At 37.7% G+C, this 19,944-nt stretch overlaps 1 protein-coding gene across 8 annotated transcripts in view; it reads right to left on the bottom strand.

Annotated features, from left to right (window-relative positions):
- Nucleotides 1-512: 512 nt before the first annotated feature.
- Nucleotides 513-19,944, bottom strand: part of DCLK1 (doublecortin like kinase 1) — a 430,094-nt gene continuing 410,662 nt past the window's right edge. For 5 of the 8 annotated variants that reach the window (XM_081129413.1, XM_081129415.1, XM_081129411.1 and 2 more), the window contains one exon: nt 521-5,792. In XM_081129413.1, the coding sequence (XP_080985539.1) occupies nt 5,628-5,792 (165 nt within the window). In that variant the 3' untranslated portion in view covers nt 521-5,627. Of the gene's footprint in view, nt 5,793-18,690; nt 18,765-19,944 lie in introns of all 8 variants that reach the window. The other 3 variants (XM_081129414.1, XM_081129418.1, XM_081129419.1) reach the window with 1 other exon arrangement.

Genomic DNA, 19,944 nt, shown 5'->3' on the forward strand with positions numbered 1-19,944 from the left:
TATTAACTTTAAGAACATGTTTTACATAAAAACAGGCAACATCAAAAAAGCTCAGCTGATAAGTGAACATAATATATCACAGATGACTCCATTCCACATTAACCTACATTTATTAGCTTAAACTGAGAGATTAGGAAAAAATTGGATCTCATTTTAGCTTTAATGATGGATACAAATCATTTAAAAGTTATTTCATTAAGATTCTCAAAATCAAAAATTAACTTATGCCATCTGATCCATGCAATTGATAAATTCAGTATTTTCAAAGGAAACATTGAACTTTTTTCTTGAACCAAATTGAAATCTTTCAGAAACTTATTTCAATTCATCTTTTTAGTATGCATGAACAAAATATTATTTAATTTCACACTTAACTAAATCCTTTAATAATTTTCTTTCAGCTAGAATGAAAAATGCTATTATTAATTTCCTAATAAAATTTTTAGAAAAGTTATCGAGGCTATGACTTTAACCTTGGACCAGTTTCAATTTCTTTTTTTTTCTTTTTTTTTCTGAGAATACTTCAAAGATTAATGTCAATAGCAAGTGAAAAATTGTCCCTAGGAACTTCAAGGTCTTTTTCTTACCACATTGAATTGGACTGGAATGAATTGACATTATAGGATCTTTATCATCACTTTTAAAGTCCTACTTTCTCTTAATACCAACAGTGAAGGCTTGTAGAACTATTATTTACTTTAAATTAATAAAGTATATCACAGACAAAAATATACAATTTTACATTGAAGCAACATTAAGTGTCTCCTTTCAGTTGACCTAAAAAGAATGTTGAGGAAATTTGCAGGTTTGGTTTAATTGTAGAGATTGCTTTTCCTTTAGGGAAAAATAATGAAATGAGATCTTTCACTTGTCTCCAAGGGCAAGCAAGATATTGTAAACCTCATGATCAAAACACCTGCCAGTCAGAAACTCCCTCACTGAGAACTGATCACTGCAACTTCAGTGTTGAAGCCCAACAACAGCAGCAGAAATGGGGGTGCTGTGGGGGGACAAAACTAAGGGGACAAAAAGCCCACACCAACCAGAGTCATCCTAAGCCTCTACATTGAATTTCCTTTTTCTCACCAGTTTAAGACCTTTAATGTTACTCAATGTATGATTGCATATTTGAAATATTAAAAAGTAGAAGATTGGCTTAGAAGCACCTCCACCTCAAGTATGTAATTACATACAAATTAAAAATTCCTGTGACAGTCCTTGGACCCCATTTGTAACTGTTTCATGTATAAGCACCATTGAGCCAATTTTAAAAGCACATTTGCAGGGGTCAAATGTTTAGTGTGTTGTTGATTTACTTGCTTTTAAACAAAAAAAGTTTAAAGTGTGTTAATTGGCACTCTTCTTTTCATATCTGAATTGACAAAAATGTTAATTTTAGAGTGTTTTGAATCACTATTTTCTCTAATAGACTAGACTGGCTTTATGAAACTTGATGATTAAGTAAAGAAATCCATGTTTCCCAAAGAAGCATATATCTGACCCTCTATCACAGCATGCAAAGTAAAGATTCATCTGAGAGCATTTTTCCCAACTCCTAATACAAGTGGCAGACAACACGCAGGAAGAGCTAACCTTTGAACCGACCAATTTCAAGTTTTTAGAAATTTTTGATTGGACAAAAAATCATGTAGCATTTAAAAATTTAGTGATTTACAAATTATAGAAAAGATACGTTATCTACAATGTATGCTAAGTGAATCATTATTTTTTTGAAACCCACATCCAAATGAATAATTACATTAAAACTACCATCTTGGATCTTGGTGCTTTCCAAAATTCTGAAATCACAGTGAAGAAAAAGACATACCAGATTTTGTTGTTGCCATTTTCTCAGGAGAATTGGGCAGAGAAGGGAAGGAAGTGAACCTTCACTCTGACACAGGCCCTCTAGAGCAAACCAGCCTGGGGCACACCTTTTTATGGTCAAATTAAAAACCTTTGAAAGTAGTTTATCACAGAAATTCGACAGATTCTTACCCTGAGAAGGGCTAGCAGGCAACAAAATAATATTAAGAAAGCTCTCCCTCAAGCACAATTGCACTACAGCAGGAGGATAGAGTTGTCTAATGGGTGCCCTTGGCCGGCAAACCACCATGATTTAATGTGCTTGATCCTTGGTGACATGGTAGCTCCCTGACCCTCTAAGCTAAGCCAATTTTTCTTTCCTGTTTTTTCCAACTGAAATATGCTTCAAAGGGTAAAGGATTGCAATTTTAGCTTTCATTTATGGATATATTGCTTTCTTTCAACAATATCTGAGGGGGCTGTTAACCACAACCCAGGGGGTCACTGAATAGGTTGCACGAGGTATCAGGGAATACAAAACGCCAAGCATTTTCAGTAGTTTATTTGCATTTTTTCTCTGCTTATTTTAATATGCACCATGTGTAAGTTAGATGAGGGCTACTTTAAAAAACATTTTTAATGACTGAAATCTTACTTTTCCTCCTAATGATTTGAAACAAATCACATATTCATTGATTGTGATGAATAAAATGATTTCTGCTACAATGTAAAAAAAAGTGTTCATTAATGTAAACAGTTGTCATCTACAGAGATGATTTACACAATGCAAGTTATGAAGACATTCTTTCTTAGTCTACTACTGAACTAAAAAGTTGAATCTTAAAATTCCCTTGAAAATACCATATGGCCGGTCATGTGTTAATAAAGGAAAGAGTCCCCATCACCAGACTACCACCATAAGAACTATATTGAATATTTAGAAAAAATATGGAAATACTTGTGGCAATGATTAAATTGATAATTACAGAGGCACACTGCCATAATGGTACATATTTATTCGATGATGAAGTGAAGAAAAAATAAGATCAATTTGGTTATAGAAATTCCTTAAAGAACACCACTACTTAGTTATTTAAAACTTGAACTATCCCAAGAATGTCATGAAAAAAATCAGAAAGGACCGGCTAAAAGCAAAGCAGTCTGGATATACCAATGTAATCAGCATGCCTTGTGCTTGTTTGTTAACCCTCTGAGTACATCTCTGACATTCAGGATCTTGATAGCTTGATGCTGAAAAGATTGAATTCCATCTGATTACTCAATATTTCTACTTGACAGGTCACATACCACTGTTTATTCAGCATAGATCACAAATTCTACAGCAACGCATTGGGCTCCCCATGATGAATAGGCCCTGCATTCTTCCGAGCTGCTCTCAGCAGTGTGCCGGGAAACACTCCATAGCTTCATGTGGTTGGTCCACAGTGTCCCAAGACTTGGATAGAAAGAGGTCTGAGCCATACACTGTAAGTTCTGTACACTAAACGCTGTAGCAATGCATATAATGTTCAAGGGAAAAGCAGTAAATCAGAGAAAGAAAAGAAAGTGACAATCTACTGCAGGTAGGTCTCTGCCCATAAGATTCTTCATAGTCGCACACTTAGAATTGAGGCCAAGTTATATGGCTACTCGAGTGTTACTTAGAATAGTGCTTTGCTTTATAGTTCTAGAAAAAGCATTAATTTCTGGTATTCTGCCCTCTCCTCCCACCCCAAAACCTGACTGAGTTGTGCTACTTTGTGAAGTTGTATGTTATCATTTCAGGACTCTCTAAAAGGGGGAAAACTTTTTTTTTTAAATATGTCTTTATTGATTTCAGAGAGAGGAAGGGAGAGGGAGAGAGAGAAACATCAAAGATGAGAGAGTCATTGATCAGCTGCCTCCTGCATGCCCACACTGAGGATCAAGCCCGCAACCTGAGCATGTGCCTTGATCAGGAATCGAACCTTGATCTCCTGGATCATAGGTTGATGTTCAACCACTGAATCACGCTGGCCTGGCGGAAAGCTCTTAATAAATAATTTACTGTTTATATGTCAGACCAAAGAAATAAACCTAAATGTAGAAGAGCAAAAAATTGAGGGAACTGTACTGCAACAATCATGACATGTTATGACCTTAAAATCTATATTAATATACTCCATAATTTATGAGTTAAAGAGTAAAAAGCAATTGAAGACCAATGTGTATTTGAAAATAAAGAACTGACTATAGGAAGGATCAAAGACCTTCAGATATTGAAGTATATTCAAAACAGAGACAATAAGTGCTGTTCAGCCATCCATGTGCAAATTTTATAAGACATCATCACTTGTTGGCTGTCTCCTGGATCACAAAGTTGAGCAAACCTTAGGAGAGCATTTGAGTTGGGCCTGTCTCCAAAACACCAAGGCTAGCCTCTTTTCTAAGTATTGTAGTAATGTACAGGAGGCCCCTGTTCTGAAATGAGACACATTCCAGAAGAAACTCAATGGAGACACAGGGCTAGGGAGAAAGATTTTTTAACAGGAGTGAAAATTCAGGTCTCAGACAAGACTTGACCCATAGAGAGAAAAATAACATGTCCCTCTGGATAGCTGAAGATCCGTATATAAAAAGGGCATCTTAAGGAATGGAAGTTTTATCTTCAAGGTATCTTCCAGTTCTCCTGTTCTTCCTGGGAGATTATATATAGGAAACATAAAGGTGCACAGGAAACGATCTTCTCAGTTTTATTTCCTTAAAACCCATTTAAAAAGTATTCTAGATTGTTTTCTCACTATTCTTTCTCCTTGGCCACCTTGCAAAGCACTTTTCCTCTAGTCCCCTATGTCCTAGAACTCCTTTGTATGGATTTGATACTCTAGATGGATTTCACACTGATGACAGCAGTGCATGAAGAAGCAGGTGAGAAAAAGACCAGGATCTTGTTTCCTCTTTCTGTTTGAAATTCCACCCCTATAGAGCACCTGGCAATTTATTGCTCTTTTCTACCAGTTTTTCCTTTTCTGTAGGTGTTTCATACTGAGCAGGCAGACCCTCCTTCACTGAGCACAAGACAAGGTGTGTGACTTCCTGAGGGTCTATGCTGGCACTAGCAGCAGCTGATGTGGAAGCAGCGTTTCTGGGGCAACATCAGCACATCTTCATATGGAGACAGTTTGGGGAAGGGGGTACCATCTTTTTTGTGGGCTAGGCTGTTTGCCACAGACCCAGTTTCCTCCACTTGGGATGCAGGACTCATGGCAGCTGACAGTCATACCTCTAACAAAAAAAGCCCCTTTCTTAATAGGATTGTGAAGAAGAAAGAGGGGTGCTTATGCCTAAGTTATAAACCTGCCATGATCTAAACACACTAAAAAGGACAAGCAAGATGTCATTCTAAGTGCCTTTCTTGTCTAGATGTCTCCACAACTAAAAACACCCCTAGATCTTCAGCAAAATCAAGAAACATGTCTGTACATCCAAAAGCCTGAAAATTTCCCCAAGGGGTCTCCACAGTCAATGCACTCAGAGGGTTAACATGTGCTTATTACACACTGCAGAACCTAGCTTGACTGATGAAAAAATTCATTGTTTTTAAGTTTTAAAAAGTTGCAAAGTAGACTTAACCCTTTGAGGACCCTATTTGCAGCAGGTTGCCATCTTCACAAACAACATATCATCTCATTCAGCAAAGGGAAATTGCTACAAATATACCAGAAAGCACACTTTCTCTTTCTGAGTACTAGATAGATCAGATGAAACTGTTTTACATAAATTTGGGGGGAAATCTCAGAGTCTCAAAGGGTTAAGCTAGGACTTCCAGTAAAAGGGTCTTATTAAAAGGGTGAGTTTGGGGAGCGAACAGTCTCAGATGAGCTTGGGGAGTAGTCTTCAGATTCTGAGTTGAGTTCAGGCGGAGCCGGCTGTGCCTTGTATCGGTTCCTCACATCCTGGTTGCGTCTTCGTCGGAAAACCTGCCTCTCCTTATCAAGAGCGGTGGTCTAGCAGGGGCATAAAATGAGAAAGAGGACAATTAGGCCAAAGGAAAAGGCTCAAGAAACTCTTTCTGAAACTTTCTGAGGTCAGAAAAATATACTGGCCAAGTTAACCTGTCCATTATGGCTTAGTTTTGTTGACAACAATTACCACTGTTGGGGAGCTTTCTGCTCCCCAAGATGTAGCTCCTAGGAGAGCCTGATCATGACATCAGCAGGCACAGACAGGATAGATGATGTCATGGGTTCAACCCCTCTCCAACCCTCCTCAGACTTTCCCTAACTCCACATCTGTTATTTCTGGTGGCTCACTGGCCAGCTGGAGAGCCCTGGTAAATGGGAGCCCCAGGCCTGTGTGTCTGACGTGTGAGGACGCCAGGCAAGCCTCATTCATCAACATTTAGCTCAAGGCAACTGTATAATAAAGATAAAAATGATGGAAGTTGTCAGACATGGAAACAGAGTCACAAGCTCATTCTGTTATTGTAGCACCTTCTCATTCTAAACTATCTTATTATCTGCTGATGAGGAGTGTGGCTGAATCTCCTGGAAGAATTGTTTTAATTTTAATGAAACCAATGCCTGAAATTGAAAACTGTTTGAGTGCAATTAAACCAAATGGAAACCTTTCCAAGGATTTTACTTTACAAAGTTCATTTTCATCATAGTATGTGGTGATTTATGAAGCAGATTCAGTTCTGTGGGTATTCCAGCTCCTGGTCTCTAGGCCTCATTTTCCTGAGGAACCTCAGACGATCTCTAGGCTGTATGATCCAGCCACAGCTCTGGAAGCTATTATGACATCAGAACTTGGAATGGCATGACTTCATTACAGATTTAATGGGTGTGGGAGGAATGGGGTCATTACAGAAAAACCTTACACAGAGAGCAGAAGAGCAGGTACAAAGCCTGAAGAAAAATATAAAACACTTATAAAAGCTGAAGGCATCCTTGTTTCAAAGTCCCTCTTTAAAAAGACGTAGCCTGGAGGTTATTCTGCTTTTAAGAGATTACTTTTCCTCTACAGGGATATATACCACCATTTTTCCTCTTGAAAATTTACTATTAGCTTCTTCAAAGAACAGAGATAAATTTATAGCTAGCCTGGTTCTGAGAACAAAGTGAAAACTAAGCCCCTCATACAACTGCAGTATAGCATGAGAGCAATCTTAGATCTAAAGTAGGGCAATCAAAGTTCCAAAATGAACTAATAAAGAGGGAAAGAGAGGTAGTGTGTATAACCAATATAGTAAATGGCTTCGTTAGGTTGAGCTATGCTGCCTTAAAAACTATCCCAAAACTGAATAACAGTTTTATAGTCTCAATGAGGAAGATAAATTTTAATAATTCACTTCTCATTTCACTAGGTTATTAATACAATAGTTCAATAACTGGTTTGTTGAAATGTCAATGTTTCATTCTTCTACTTGTCAAAATTTTAAGGACCCTCATATATATATAGTTCTTGGTATTATGCCCACTGATTTTATGTTATTTTCAGCATCATAAACCCAAATTCCTAACTTTATTTAAAACACTGTAAAGTCACAACACATGGTATTTTGCTTTCGAAGCAAACTGAACATATCTGTGTAGAAATGAATGTTTGTAAAAAACAGACATGTCTTTAGTCTGGCTTACATAAAAACCATTCTGTAGTTAATTCAAGAGTAATATAAACTCTTCTCTTGCTCATAAAAAATATCCCTATTTCTACCTTCTTGAGGAAGAAAAAAGTACTTGGCATTGGACTGAATATTGACTAGTGAACTGAGCCTTTCTGATGTGGGAAAGAAAAGCACACCAGGCTTGTAGTCAGGGATTTTGAGTCCTGCTCTGTCCATCACTAGCTGTATGAACCATTCACTCAGTTCTCAGTTAAATGAGGAGCGGGCTTAATGCCTTCCCACCCTCCCAGAGTTTCAGTAGGTAAAGATGGATGCACAAATGCTTCCTACATGGCTAAGATTCCCAGAAATGGACAGGTTTTTTTTCTTTACAATTTGATGTAAGACAATGTTTTAAAATTAAGTAACTGCAGGTCAATGCAAGATGAAGCATTAGAACTTATCTCAGAGTACTTCACCCCTCTCCCCATTGGCACCTTCTCCATATTAACTTCATCTCCCATAACTTACTCAATTATATCAAGCCACTGAAATAAGCCCTTTTTCTATAAGTACCATAATCAAATTCATGCAGAAGCTGGTGACAGTGCTGAGTTTATGCTTGGATGGTCCCATTCCCATTCTCCTCAGTTTTTCTTTCATTTCCCTACATCATTATAAGGTCAATCCTATTCTCTTCCTTAGTTGTCCCTCTGCCTAGAGAACCCTTGCCCTGTCCTTTTTAAGTGGTCAGTTCTCACCACCCCTGCCAATTTCTCTAGTTAGCAGCTTTATAACTCCTCACCTTTGTAGGTGATCCCTGGTGCTCAAATGCCCCTGTGTCTTTAGGTGCACTGGCTCACCAGTTATTTTTGGAAACTATTATGTCATGATCACATGTCAGGGAATAAGGGTATAATGGTTGTTTCTGTTGGATTTATAGACTTAAAGACTTGAAAGAGAATTTATAAAGTAGTCTTTGTTCAATGCTTTGCCTTTCCAGGCCAGGGAACTGAGGCGCAGGCATGTGGAAAGACTTCACCATATCTCATTGCTATGAAAAGAACTGAGTTCTCCTGCAAGAGGCCCAAGTAATTTCTTCCCATTTACTCTGAAGTCCAATGGAAAAGAATAAAATGGAGCCACTGCACTCCCATAGCTCACTCCTTCTCTGCCCCAACCAGAGTGAGCTGAGGAGAAAACACTTTGGCATCAAAGGTCAAAAGACCAGGCTTTCCCATGCTGATGACCTCAGATCTTCTCTCAGAGTCTGCACACCAGGGTCCACCGTGTGTACAATCCCATTCTGGACCTGTAAACTCCTAGGGAGCCCTGGGTCTGATGACAGAGAGGCAATTTCCTACTCACCCAGATCCTTGCAACATTCTCAAATGCTAACCAATTAATGTTTAGGACTCCCAACTGACTTGCTCTCAAAGATGTTCCAGAGGATGTCATTGTCCACAGCCTTCTCCTCCTTAGGCTCCTACTCACTCTACTTCCAGCTCCATGGACTGTGGCTCATTTTAAGAACGTCTTCCTTTCCTGTGTTCCCTTGAAACCTGGTACTGTTATCACTGTTAACCTACTTACACCATAATTGACTCTAAACTCACTGTTTTCTTTGCCACATTGTATATGCTATGGAGGGCAAGGTAAAGTCTTGGGCATCCTCTCTGTGCTGTCCACAGTTTATAACACACAACAGATATTCTACAAAGGCTGTGGCTTTTGAAATATAGGAAAGTGCAACAGAGGTCACAGTATTTCCCTCCTGAGCATCCAACCCCCAGTCCATTGTACATGCAGCTGACAGGTCAATTTTCCTCAGGTCTGATTTATTTAGAATTCCTTATAAAGTCCATTTCACAACATGCTTACAATAAAAATTTCCAGTGTTTAGTTCCTGTTATTATTCAAAATCATCCCATAACATCAGCATACTTACTTTTATTCATTTGCTTTTCTTGCACAACATCCATTTACTTTGTCTAGGGTTAACCATGCCTCAGTTTCTTTTTGAACATCCTTCACAGCCATACTCTATGGATCCAGTGAAGGTGACCCTACCCCCACCTCTGAGATGGGGCCAGGTGGGTTGGTGACCCAGGAGCAAACCTGAGCTTATTGCATTCCTCAATACCTATGACTGGCAGGATGGGCACCCAACCCAGCTAACAGGACATAAGGAGAGACTTTTGCTTGGACTTCATATTTATAATGAATCCCAATTTTTGAAGGATGGTAGCTGCTTCCTACACCCTGGTACCACGTGAAGCTCCAACTAAAGCCAACACAGGAAGGCAGAGTAGAGGGATGAAAAGACACCAAACTCTGACTTATCAATCATTAAAGCCAGACCCAACCTTTGGACCTTCCAGATTTTATAAAATAACAAATTTTCTTTTTGCTGAAGCCAGTTGGGTTTGGGTTTTCTTTACTTGCAATCAAAACAGTACTACTGGGTATATCTGTGAATGTGCTTTAATCATGCTCACCTCTATATCTTGGCTCAAGGTGTTCATCAACTTGAAATTACCTTTCCTCCTCCTTGCCTACTCAGATTTATCCATTTTCCCAGGTTTAATCAAATTTCACCTTCCATATCACCCTTTTTCTTTCCAAATTCCTCAGGCAATCATTGTTTTGACCAAACTTTTGTCACTTATTGTGCACAGGGCCTCTATTATCTTTTCTGTGCTTATTCCCCAAATAACACACAAGCTCCTCTGTGGTACAACCTGAAACTCCTTTGCATTTTCAGAATGCCTAGCAGGCTGTGGAACACATATTAGGGACTTATTAAATATTTTTTAATTAATACAGAATTAAATTATTTTAGATGACTATGTACTTTCTGAATAACAACAAATAGAACCCAAAACAACTCTTTAATACAAAAGAATAAGAAGTTAAAAGTATTATGAACCAATATTTAAAAATATGATTTATATATCAGATATGATTGAATGTTTACATTAAAGTTAAAATTCACTTATATTCATATATTTATTTATTTGCAACCACTTATTGCAGTCCAATTATTTATCACAGTAAGCATTGTAATATATAAAATCTTTAGAATTTTAATTGTGGCTATAAAATTATTTGCAGGTTAAATTTTACAACTGAATTCTGTAGCCCCATATGTAGTTCAGAACAGATAAATTAACCAAGAAAATAGAACAATGTGCTATTACATAATTTTTAAATATAATTTTCCCCGTTAAAAGCATTCAAAATGTAAGATTTTTCCTGAAGTGCTGCATCACAAATGTAAAATCTGAGCCCTTTCTAACATTTCTGAAAGGCTGCTTTCCTCTTTATCAACCACAAAAAAATTCCCAGATATCAAGCAAATAAGGTCTCGCCTCCCTAATGTCTATCTCTGTAAGTTTGTCCTCAGGTATCACTTTGATATGACCTTAAAACTTAAGACGTCCTAGCAGGCTTATTATTTTATCAGTTATTTTCCTTATGGTTTATACCTCTGTTGGCACCAATGTGAATGGACTTGCAGTAGAATTCCCAAGTGTTTCCTCAGAAAGTTATCACTTCATTAAGAGCTCAAAGAGAATATGAAGCCAGCATTATCATATTTTGGTGTTAATTATCATAGGTTAGAGGTGAGCAAAAAATCTCTTAAGATTATGGAGTTTACCAGTAGTAACTAAATATAATGCTCTAATCTAGTTACTTAAAAATGTACTCATTAACGACTGCTATACTATGTACTGGGCATAGCTAAATAAGAGTGGACTGAGGATACTGGTAAACAGAATAAATAGTTGACTGAATAAGAGTGGACTGAGGATACTGGTAAACAGAATAAATATCAAATAAAATGATATAGAGAAACTAATATACACCTGTCCTACACAGAAGAAACACTGCATATCTCTACTCAGGCTGTAAAACCTTGGTTAACACAGTCTCCTTAAAGGCTGCTAGATCAAGTGTGAAAACTGAAGAGTGGTAAAATAAAGTCATAACCTTAGCAACTCAGGTAGCTGCATACATAGTAGTTGGAAATCTTAGAGAAATTAATATCTATCATGTTTTTGTGACTGCTGTAAGACTAGGCATGAATAAAGAAAAGACAGTGCTTGCCTAATACCAAGGAAATTTATTCCACCAATAGATACATCTACTGAATTGGGTCAGTGGCCCCTTTTATTACAGTGAAATAACACTATATGCTCCACATAGTACTCAAATATTGTAAGTCCTTATTTCTAACATTAAATTTGAAAATCAGCATAAATATATAGGACATTAGCCATCTGGTATATCTATATGATGTTAAAGGAAAAATAAAGCATGGGAGAGGAAGGTCAGAAATGAACCACAAATGTGAACTGGAGCATTAGCTTTGTTTTTGCTGGTCTGTGCCTTCCATCACTGTAATACTTGTCTTGTCTGGTAGCCTTAGCTTAACCCGCTTTGGAAGCAGCAGTAGGGAGAAGTCAGGAGAACAAGCTTTTTATCCTAGCTCAGGTAATTATGTGGCCATGGACATGTTTCCTAACCACAGAGCCCGAATTTCCCAGTCCACAGGGAAGAGGGGTATAGTTCCCTAGGGAAACTTTCACCTATAAAATACTAGGAATATGCTTAATATCTCCGTCAGCCTACTATAATGGGTTATCTTTTTCTTTTACCCAACAATAGGCCTTTCAGTCTATGGATCAAAAACACTTCTGTTCTGCAGCATGTGCAGGACTGGCAAGAGATGCACCTCATTGAAGTTGTGAGGCAGTGTTTTCTGTCATGACGATCATTATTGGATTTAAATAATTGCATTTTTCGGGGGCACACTTTGACTGCTTTTCCTTTTTGCTTTTCTTAATTTATTGCTAACCATCACAAATAGTCTTCATTTCATTAATAAAAGAACAATTTTGTACATGTTGCCTTTATCCCATCCATTATTCATACTCCCTGGGAGGTGGAATGGCTGAGGCCACGGCATTCATCTCAGGAGCCCTTTCCTTCACTCTGCAGGGACTGAGTTACAACTTGCTTGACACTTCAGAAATGTTTGGCTTGCTAGTAAAATTAAACTGACAAATCGATTGAAATATCCACCCTCCTCATTTTATTTGGCTTATTGCCATGGTTATTAAGATTATTTTGTTTTGCTTTAATATCCTTTTGGGGTCTCGCCAGGAAGTGCAAGTATCTAGATATATGACATGGTATTTCCCTAAAGTGGAAGTGACCATTAAAATGGCAAAAGGAGGCCTCATGGAATGAAACCTAGTGGCCTGGTAAGCTATTTTTAAGGTGCAACTCTCTTAAATGTGAATCATCGGTTCCCTGGGCAGAGCTGCACCCACAATTCTCTGCCATTTCTTATAGGAGGCTCCTGCTGTTGATCTGTTTATTTATAGACTTCCAAATTTCCCTTGCTTTATAATGGCCTCTCATTAGAAGGTTAAAATCATAGCCACTTCTTGAACTCAGGCTTCTGTAGGACAAAGATCATGTGTTTCCTCTGCCCTGTAGCCCCTGATTTTCTTATAGTCGAAGCTAAGTTGAGCTGCCATGCTGTTTTCCCTTCATCATCCTATCAAACGAGAGAACACCACAGATGTAGTTTATCTTAAGATAAATCTATGAAAATTCAGAACTTACTAAGCAGGTAAGTTAGGGAGTAACTTCTTTCATTACAAAAACAATTTTTTGCTTTGCCAAAAGACTTACTCTTGGGTTGCTATAAATGGGATGCTATTCTAAAGCATCTCATGGAATTTCATTGTCCAAACTTTAATTTATCCCAAACTCTTCAAAAACACATTTATCCTCTATATCAACTTCCCCTTCATTGGAAAGTTGAATCATTTATTAAATAATTAACAAATATTTATGGAGGCTCTACTATGTGCCAGGTATTCCAGGAGGTGGTGGAGATACAGTTTTTAACAAGCCTACTGGGTGGTGCCTTTTAATTTGGAAACATTTTTCCTCTAGAACAAGAGTTGAAGAACTTCTGGAAAGGCAAAATAATTAATATTTTAGGATTTGCAGGCCATATGGTTCTTTGACACAGCTACTTCACTTTGCTGCTGTAGGGCAAAAACAGTATAGAAAACTTATAAATAAATGGGTGTGGCTGTGTTCCAATAAAACTTTATTTACAAAAACAGATTTGGCTTATTGACTATAGTTTGCCAATCCTTGCCTTAGAGGATAACATTTTAAACTTATAATTCATCAGGATTTTTGGCTGTAGCCTCCTTTAAGTAAAATGTAATGCCATAAATACTTATGAATAATATCAGCAGTTTACCCCAATCAGAGCATCAAAAAAGTTCATGGTTCTACTTTAATAACAATTACTTTGATCTGGAAAGAGATCGATCTTTCTCAGGAAAATCTGTCTCAAGTATAGATAATTTTTCTTGGAAGTAAGGGAAACCCTGAGAAGTCATCTTTTCTGGGTCCCCCCTGGGGTCTATGAAGGCACTTTTGCATAAGCAACTCACTTAATCTTCACCCCAGATTTGGAAGGTTGATAATACTCTTCTCATTTTTATCTATGGGGAAACTGAAAATCAGAGAAAGAACATGTAATTTGGCCAAGGTCATATAGCAGGAAGTAGGACAAGCTGGATCCCAAACCAGGGCTTCCAGACAGCCAAAGAGGCAAATGCTACGTGCTCTGGGCTGCCAATTTTTAATCAAGTTCATTTCATCTCAGTTTTTAAAACTTGTTTCTCTAAGTGTCATGTGTTTGACATATATTTAAGAATTGTTTGACTTCCAGGTATTAACATTTACGCTCTTTTTTAATAGAATAAATGTGTCAATACTTATGATTAAGTTCTTAATAACGTATTCTTTCCTACACACTTACATTTCGTTACACTTATTATATCCTTCAGTGGACATCACTGGAAACACTTGGAGTCAAAGTATAGCAGGAATAGATGCATAGAAAAGAGCATAGATGTCTTTAAGTCAAAAAGAGATTCTGAAGAACACTCAAAATAAATGATACCACAAAATTTCCAATCAATACTAAGTCAAGAATCTCAGGAAAATGTACAGAATCTCACTTCAGTTTTCACCTAATTAGTATGTCTTAGAATGCCATGGCAATTTCTAATAATAAGTATGTTAAATTTTAAAAAGACAAATATATATATTCTTGAGATCCTCTCTTAAGGGGCCTCTGAAAATAAAACAGAATGAAATCTCAAACAGTGAGCAGCCTGTTTTACTTTCTGTTTTGCCTTCAGTGACCATTTGTAGAACTATAATACCTAGATATCCCATCTTTTGAGCCTCTTGGCTTAATAACTCACTTTTTAGCATCATAGTTTCCTGATACTTTTCTCTATAATCACAGTTTGGCTGATTTTGAAGTTTAAATCTATGCCTTTTCTATGTGTTAAACTTTCTATTACAGGGTAGGGGGAGGGTGGTCAATCCCTTTTGAGAACAATGGCATCTGCCCTTCTTCTGGCAGTGTTCTGACACTCAGCAGGGAGTACTTCCCCAATGGGCAGAGCAAGGCCAAGGCAGCTTTCCACAAAGCGATCGGCAACACTTTGCAACTTGCTGTGTGCCTCTGGCTGCTGGCTGAGATTCCCCGAGGAGCCCTTTTCACTCCAGGCTGTGGTTCCTCTCTGCCTTCACGGGAACCTTTTTTCAAACCTGTGCTGAGCAAGACACATTTAACTGACCCCATTCCTTTTAACAACTGAGCATGACAGCATTTAATAGCCTTGCAAAGACTGGGACTGCTTCCACCGCTCTGCCTCATTACTCACTACTTCAGGATGGTGCTCCAATCCAATATGCACATTGCAGTCACGTCATGCCTGGGAACTCAACTACTCTTTTGTCCTAGCTCACCTCCTCATTTTGTCTTATTTATCATTTTTACCCTGTCTTGTTTTGGTATTTGTTTTATTTAATTGGGTTACCCTGCTCTGGCTGTTGCCTTATTCTTCCTGCAGAAGATGGAGGAATTCTCTATGTGTTATTGGCCATAGCACCTGCCACAGTGACAGCTTCACTTGAGAAAGGCAGAAATGTGTGTGACCACATCCTCTTTGGATAAGAACACATTCTCAGGAAGGGAAAATATAAAGCGGAAAGGTGTATGCCAGTGGTTTGTAGCAGGGCCGTGAGGGAGTGGAATGTCCCAGGCAGCTCATTCCTGGTAGAGTGACAAGAGAAAGATTTTCTGGAAAATCTTGGCTCTGGGTGACAAGAGCAAGATTTTCTGGAAAAATCAGCCAAGCAGGATGCTGCTCCCCTGACTACAACTAGGAAGCAGCTCTCTGTTAACAGGAGGGAGGATGAAGGGGGGAGAGAAGAAAATGCACACCCACCATTTCTCTGCCATCACCAAAAAGCCTATTTAAGAGGGACATGACAATTCTGGACACCAGGAAGAGGTGATTTCTCCAGCCTATGCTTTGATGTGAGCAGCTTTACAAAAAGCAAGGGGGACTCCCAAGTGCTGTGCCCAGAGTAGTAAAAACAGCCAGGAGTACTTGTAAACATAAGGATTGGGAGTGAGGATGTTCGCCTGTAATGATTGTTTACGTAAGAGAGTTGGCTGTCACCATGGTTTGATTCAACAAATGCTTCCACTTCTGTAGAGAAAAAAAGCAAGCATTTGCAATCAGTGAGGAGAGGGAGTTTGTTCCAGGGCCAAATGGCATTATAAAACTTCCTAATTAAGTATATATGCCAATGAGATTTTAGCATCATGTCTCCAATTTAGCTTTACATACTGGGTGCACTGTTTTGTACAGAATTAACTATAAACATTGTTGTTACTGCCCCCCAGCTGGAAAACAGAGCAGTTTATGGGCGAAAGAAAAAAGACATTATCTCCCATCTGCTCCTGCCCATTATTCAGGGATGTGTCATTTTGTCTGCTGATGGAACCATCACCAGGATTTTAGTCAAATGGCCTTTTTATACTTGGCTACGTTTATTAATTATTGTGTTTACTCAGTGTGTTTTGCTCCCATCCTTAATCCCACAAATTTAGTGATATAATTTTCTAAAGTTTTTTTTTTCAAATTAGATTAACTTATATGTGTAATTTTTGTTCTACAAATGTGCACAACTGTAATTAGACATATTTGATGCCTATTTTTAATTGTATATCAACTTTACTCATATATGTTTGGTTAGTATGCCTAACAGAGGCATACAATCAAAAAAGGATGGAGAATGGTGTGATTCAATTTATATAAAGGACAAAACCAGGCAAAGTTAATTAATGCAGATAGAGTCCAGGTCAGTGTTTACCCATGGGGCTATGTGACCCTCCTGGAAGGGCCCTGGAGGCAAAGAAGGGGTTGGGAGGACTAGACTAGAAACATTCTGTGTCTGATCTGGGTGCTATTTAAAGGGGCATGTTCAGTCTGTGAAAATTTGTTGAGATGTTCACTCACGATATGTACTCTCTTCTGAATATATGTTATCTTCCAGTAAAACGTAAAAGATGGATAGATCATCTTCCCATAAAAATTCAGAAAGAAGAGTCTTCACAAAGGCAAATTATGACAAATTGTGACATATTATTAAGCAAACACCCCACCCCCCAAAGAAAGTTGAAAATAAAACAGAGCTCTTTCTACATCTATAAAGCTAATTTACTCAGGTAAATGAAAAAGCTGATGTGCAGCTCCTGCATACATATCCATCTAGAAAATACAAATAACCTTTTAATGTAAAACAGACTTTAAAATATTTTGTTGAAGTTTGGGTATTTCCCTGCTTTAAACAGACTTAGAAATTGTCATGATAATAATATATTTGGATAGTTGTCAAAGTGTGACCTTTTCTTCTTCCCTAAATCCTTTGTTTTGAGTGTCTAATTATAGAAAAAAACTAGGAGGAATAATTGGTGGTTAGAATGATATATAAATACAGGGTGGGGTAAAAGTAAGTTTGTAGTTGTGAGTACAGGAAATAGGGTTTATTCTTGTATTATTATTTATTAATTATTGTATTATTTTCCATACAAACAACTGTAAACCTACTTTTGCTCCACCCTGTGTGTATATATATATATATATATATAAACACATTTCTCCTTCCTTCCTTCCTTCCTTCCTTCCTTCCTTCCTTCCTTCCTTCCTTCCTTCCTTCCTTCCTTCCTTCTCTTCTCTTTCTTTCTTTCTTTCTTTCTTTCTTTCTTTCTTTCTTTCTTTCTTTCTTTCTTTCTTTCTTTCTTTTCTTTTCTTTCTTTCTTTCTTTTTTTCTTCTTTCTTTCTGCTTTTTCTTTCCTTACAATTTAGTAGTCTAATCCATGAAATAATATCAAGAGCCACCACATTACTGCAGCTAGGCTCCATCATTTGGGAGAAACAAGTGCCATACCAAATGGAATTTTTCTTAGCAAATGCTAAGATGTAGAGCTTTACTGAGCAATCATTTCAGAAACATTAAGATGGAGAAAAGTTCCTTAGGGCTTCTCAGAGTTCATTTCTCACATCATCAAAAACCATCCTGCCTGTGGATAACTTAAAGAGACACAAACAATGCCCTTGCAGGAAATGCCAGGAGAGTTGGCTGGAACAGAAAAACGATTGGATAGAATTTTAACCCAGTTAAAATAAAAATCAATATCTCCCATAGTCCCTTTTGCTTGAGCAGATAAGCCAGCTAAGTAATCTGACAGTTACAGAATATTGAAAAATAAACCATGCAATAGCTAATACATAAAGGGATTTCCAGGGGGAGAGAGGTAACAATAAAATGAAAACAAAGCAAAACAAAAAGGTGGAGAATTTGAAAACACAAGCTTATCAACACACACAATGCATTCTATAGCTCATTGCTACTTGGAGGAGCTTCTAGTACTAACGTGTAAATGCATTGTTTCATTCATCTAATAGGTTCAAGGTAGGGCTTGATGACTTTAAAATGACAGTATATACTTCTATAGAACATATATTAAGGTAATATTGTTGTTCCATTCCTTAAGGGACAGAAGAGCACTAGAAATCATTCTTTAATTGGCAATATCAGGAAAATGCTTTGGCATTTACACTAAATATACTGTCCTTTTAACTGTAAGGAAAATTGATACTGAGCATGTGCAATGGAAAGAAAGCTGGCAAATGTCAGTGTGAATAATGGGTGAAAAAAAGGAATGAGGGGGTGTGGCATCTCAATCAAGATTAAAATGAAACTGATAAAGCAGCATATGGACTGGATAACAAATCAAAAGCATGTTTATCCACTGAAGGAACTGGTTAATGGAGACTGCCAGCACGTTGCCATGGAAACACTGACTGTTGAGCTGCACCATCTCATACCTTATCCAATACATTCCTGGTTGTTGGTAGTAGTCCAAAGACCCTGATCTCTTGATGGTAAACCCGTGGTCCAGCTGAGCAGAGAGAAATGGGGCAACTCAGTGGATCGACATTGTGCTAAAGAATTGACTCCAGACCAAGCTGTTCTTCATTGACTATACATGGAAATATAGTTACAATGCATCTTCTGTGGGGTGACTAGCTAATATGCTAAATCTGCACATTGAAAATAAAAAGGCAAGAAAAGACACTAATACCTCATGAATACTCAAAGGCCATTTGTTAGAAAAAAATCTAATTTGTCAAACAAGTTTTTGAATGCACATTTAATAATGTCCTCTCAAATTCAGAAGATATAAACACCTCTTTATATTCTATAAAATGGAAAATGTTTTACAATTAAATAAAATATTGAAATCAGCTTTAGCCACCTTTGAGAAAGCAGATTGGACCCCTGAAAATCTTACCCCATCAGGCTTAAATTTGAGAGCTTCATAAATATGCAATAAAGGATGAAAAAAATTGAGTTTTGAATTCCCATAATCACAGCAGCTTGGTTTTTCCTCCTTTAAGAGTTAATCTTCAAAATCAGAGCTGGACTTAAAAAATAAATTACATTTCTGGCCCTGGCTGGTGTGGCTCAGTTGGTTGAGCATCATCCTGTGCACTGAAAGGTTGCTGGTTTGATTCCCAGTCAGGGCACATGCCTGGGTTTCGGGCTCCATCCTCAGTAGGGGATGTGCAGGAGGCGGCTGATTGCTCTCATATCAATGTTTCTCTCTTTCCCTTCCTCTCTCGCTAAAAATCAATAACAAATCTTTAAAAAGATAAATAAAAATCAATTACATTTCTGAACTAAAAAGATATAGTATAAAACAGTAAATTTTCTCTATGAAAATATAGAAAATTAAAAAAATAGTTTCCATTGCATATTAAAAATGCAGATTACAGTTAAGTGCTTATGATTAACAAAAGGTACAATAAATTAGAAGACAGGCTAAGTTCTCTAAGTCGCTCATCCTGGAATAAGATGTTAGCCTTTGGCTATCTAAAAGATTCATCCCCAAATTTGAAAAACAGTAATCATGCTGTGTGCCCCCATCTGCCCATGACAGGACAAGCTGCACACTGTTATCAAGGGGCACATGAGTGCTTCCAAGTGTGGTAGTGCTACGAGGCTGAGGACTGCTTTTACTTCTAAATTCACAGAGGCATTTCAAACAGATGCCGGGGCTCCGGGCATTTAAACTAAAC

The sequence above is a fragment of the Miniopterus schreibersii genome (assembly GCF_964146895.1).
Source record: "Miniopterus schreibersii genome assembly, chromosome: 2".
NCBI lineage: Eukaryota > Metazoa > Chordata > Mammalia > Chiroptera > Miniopteridae > Miniopterus > Miniopterus schreibersii.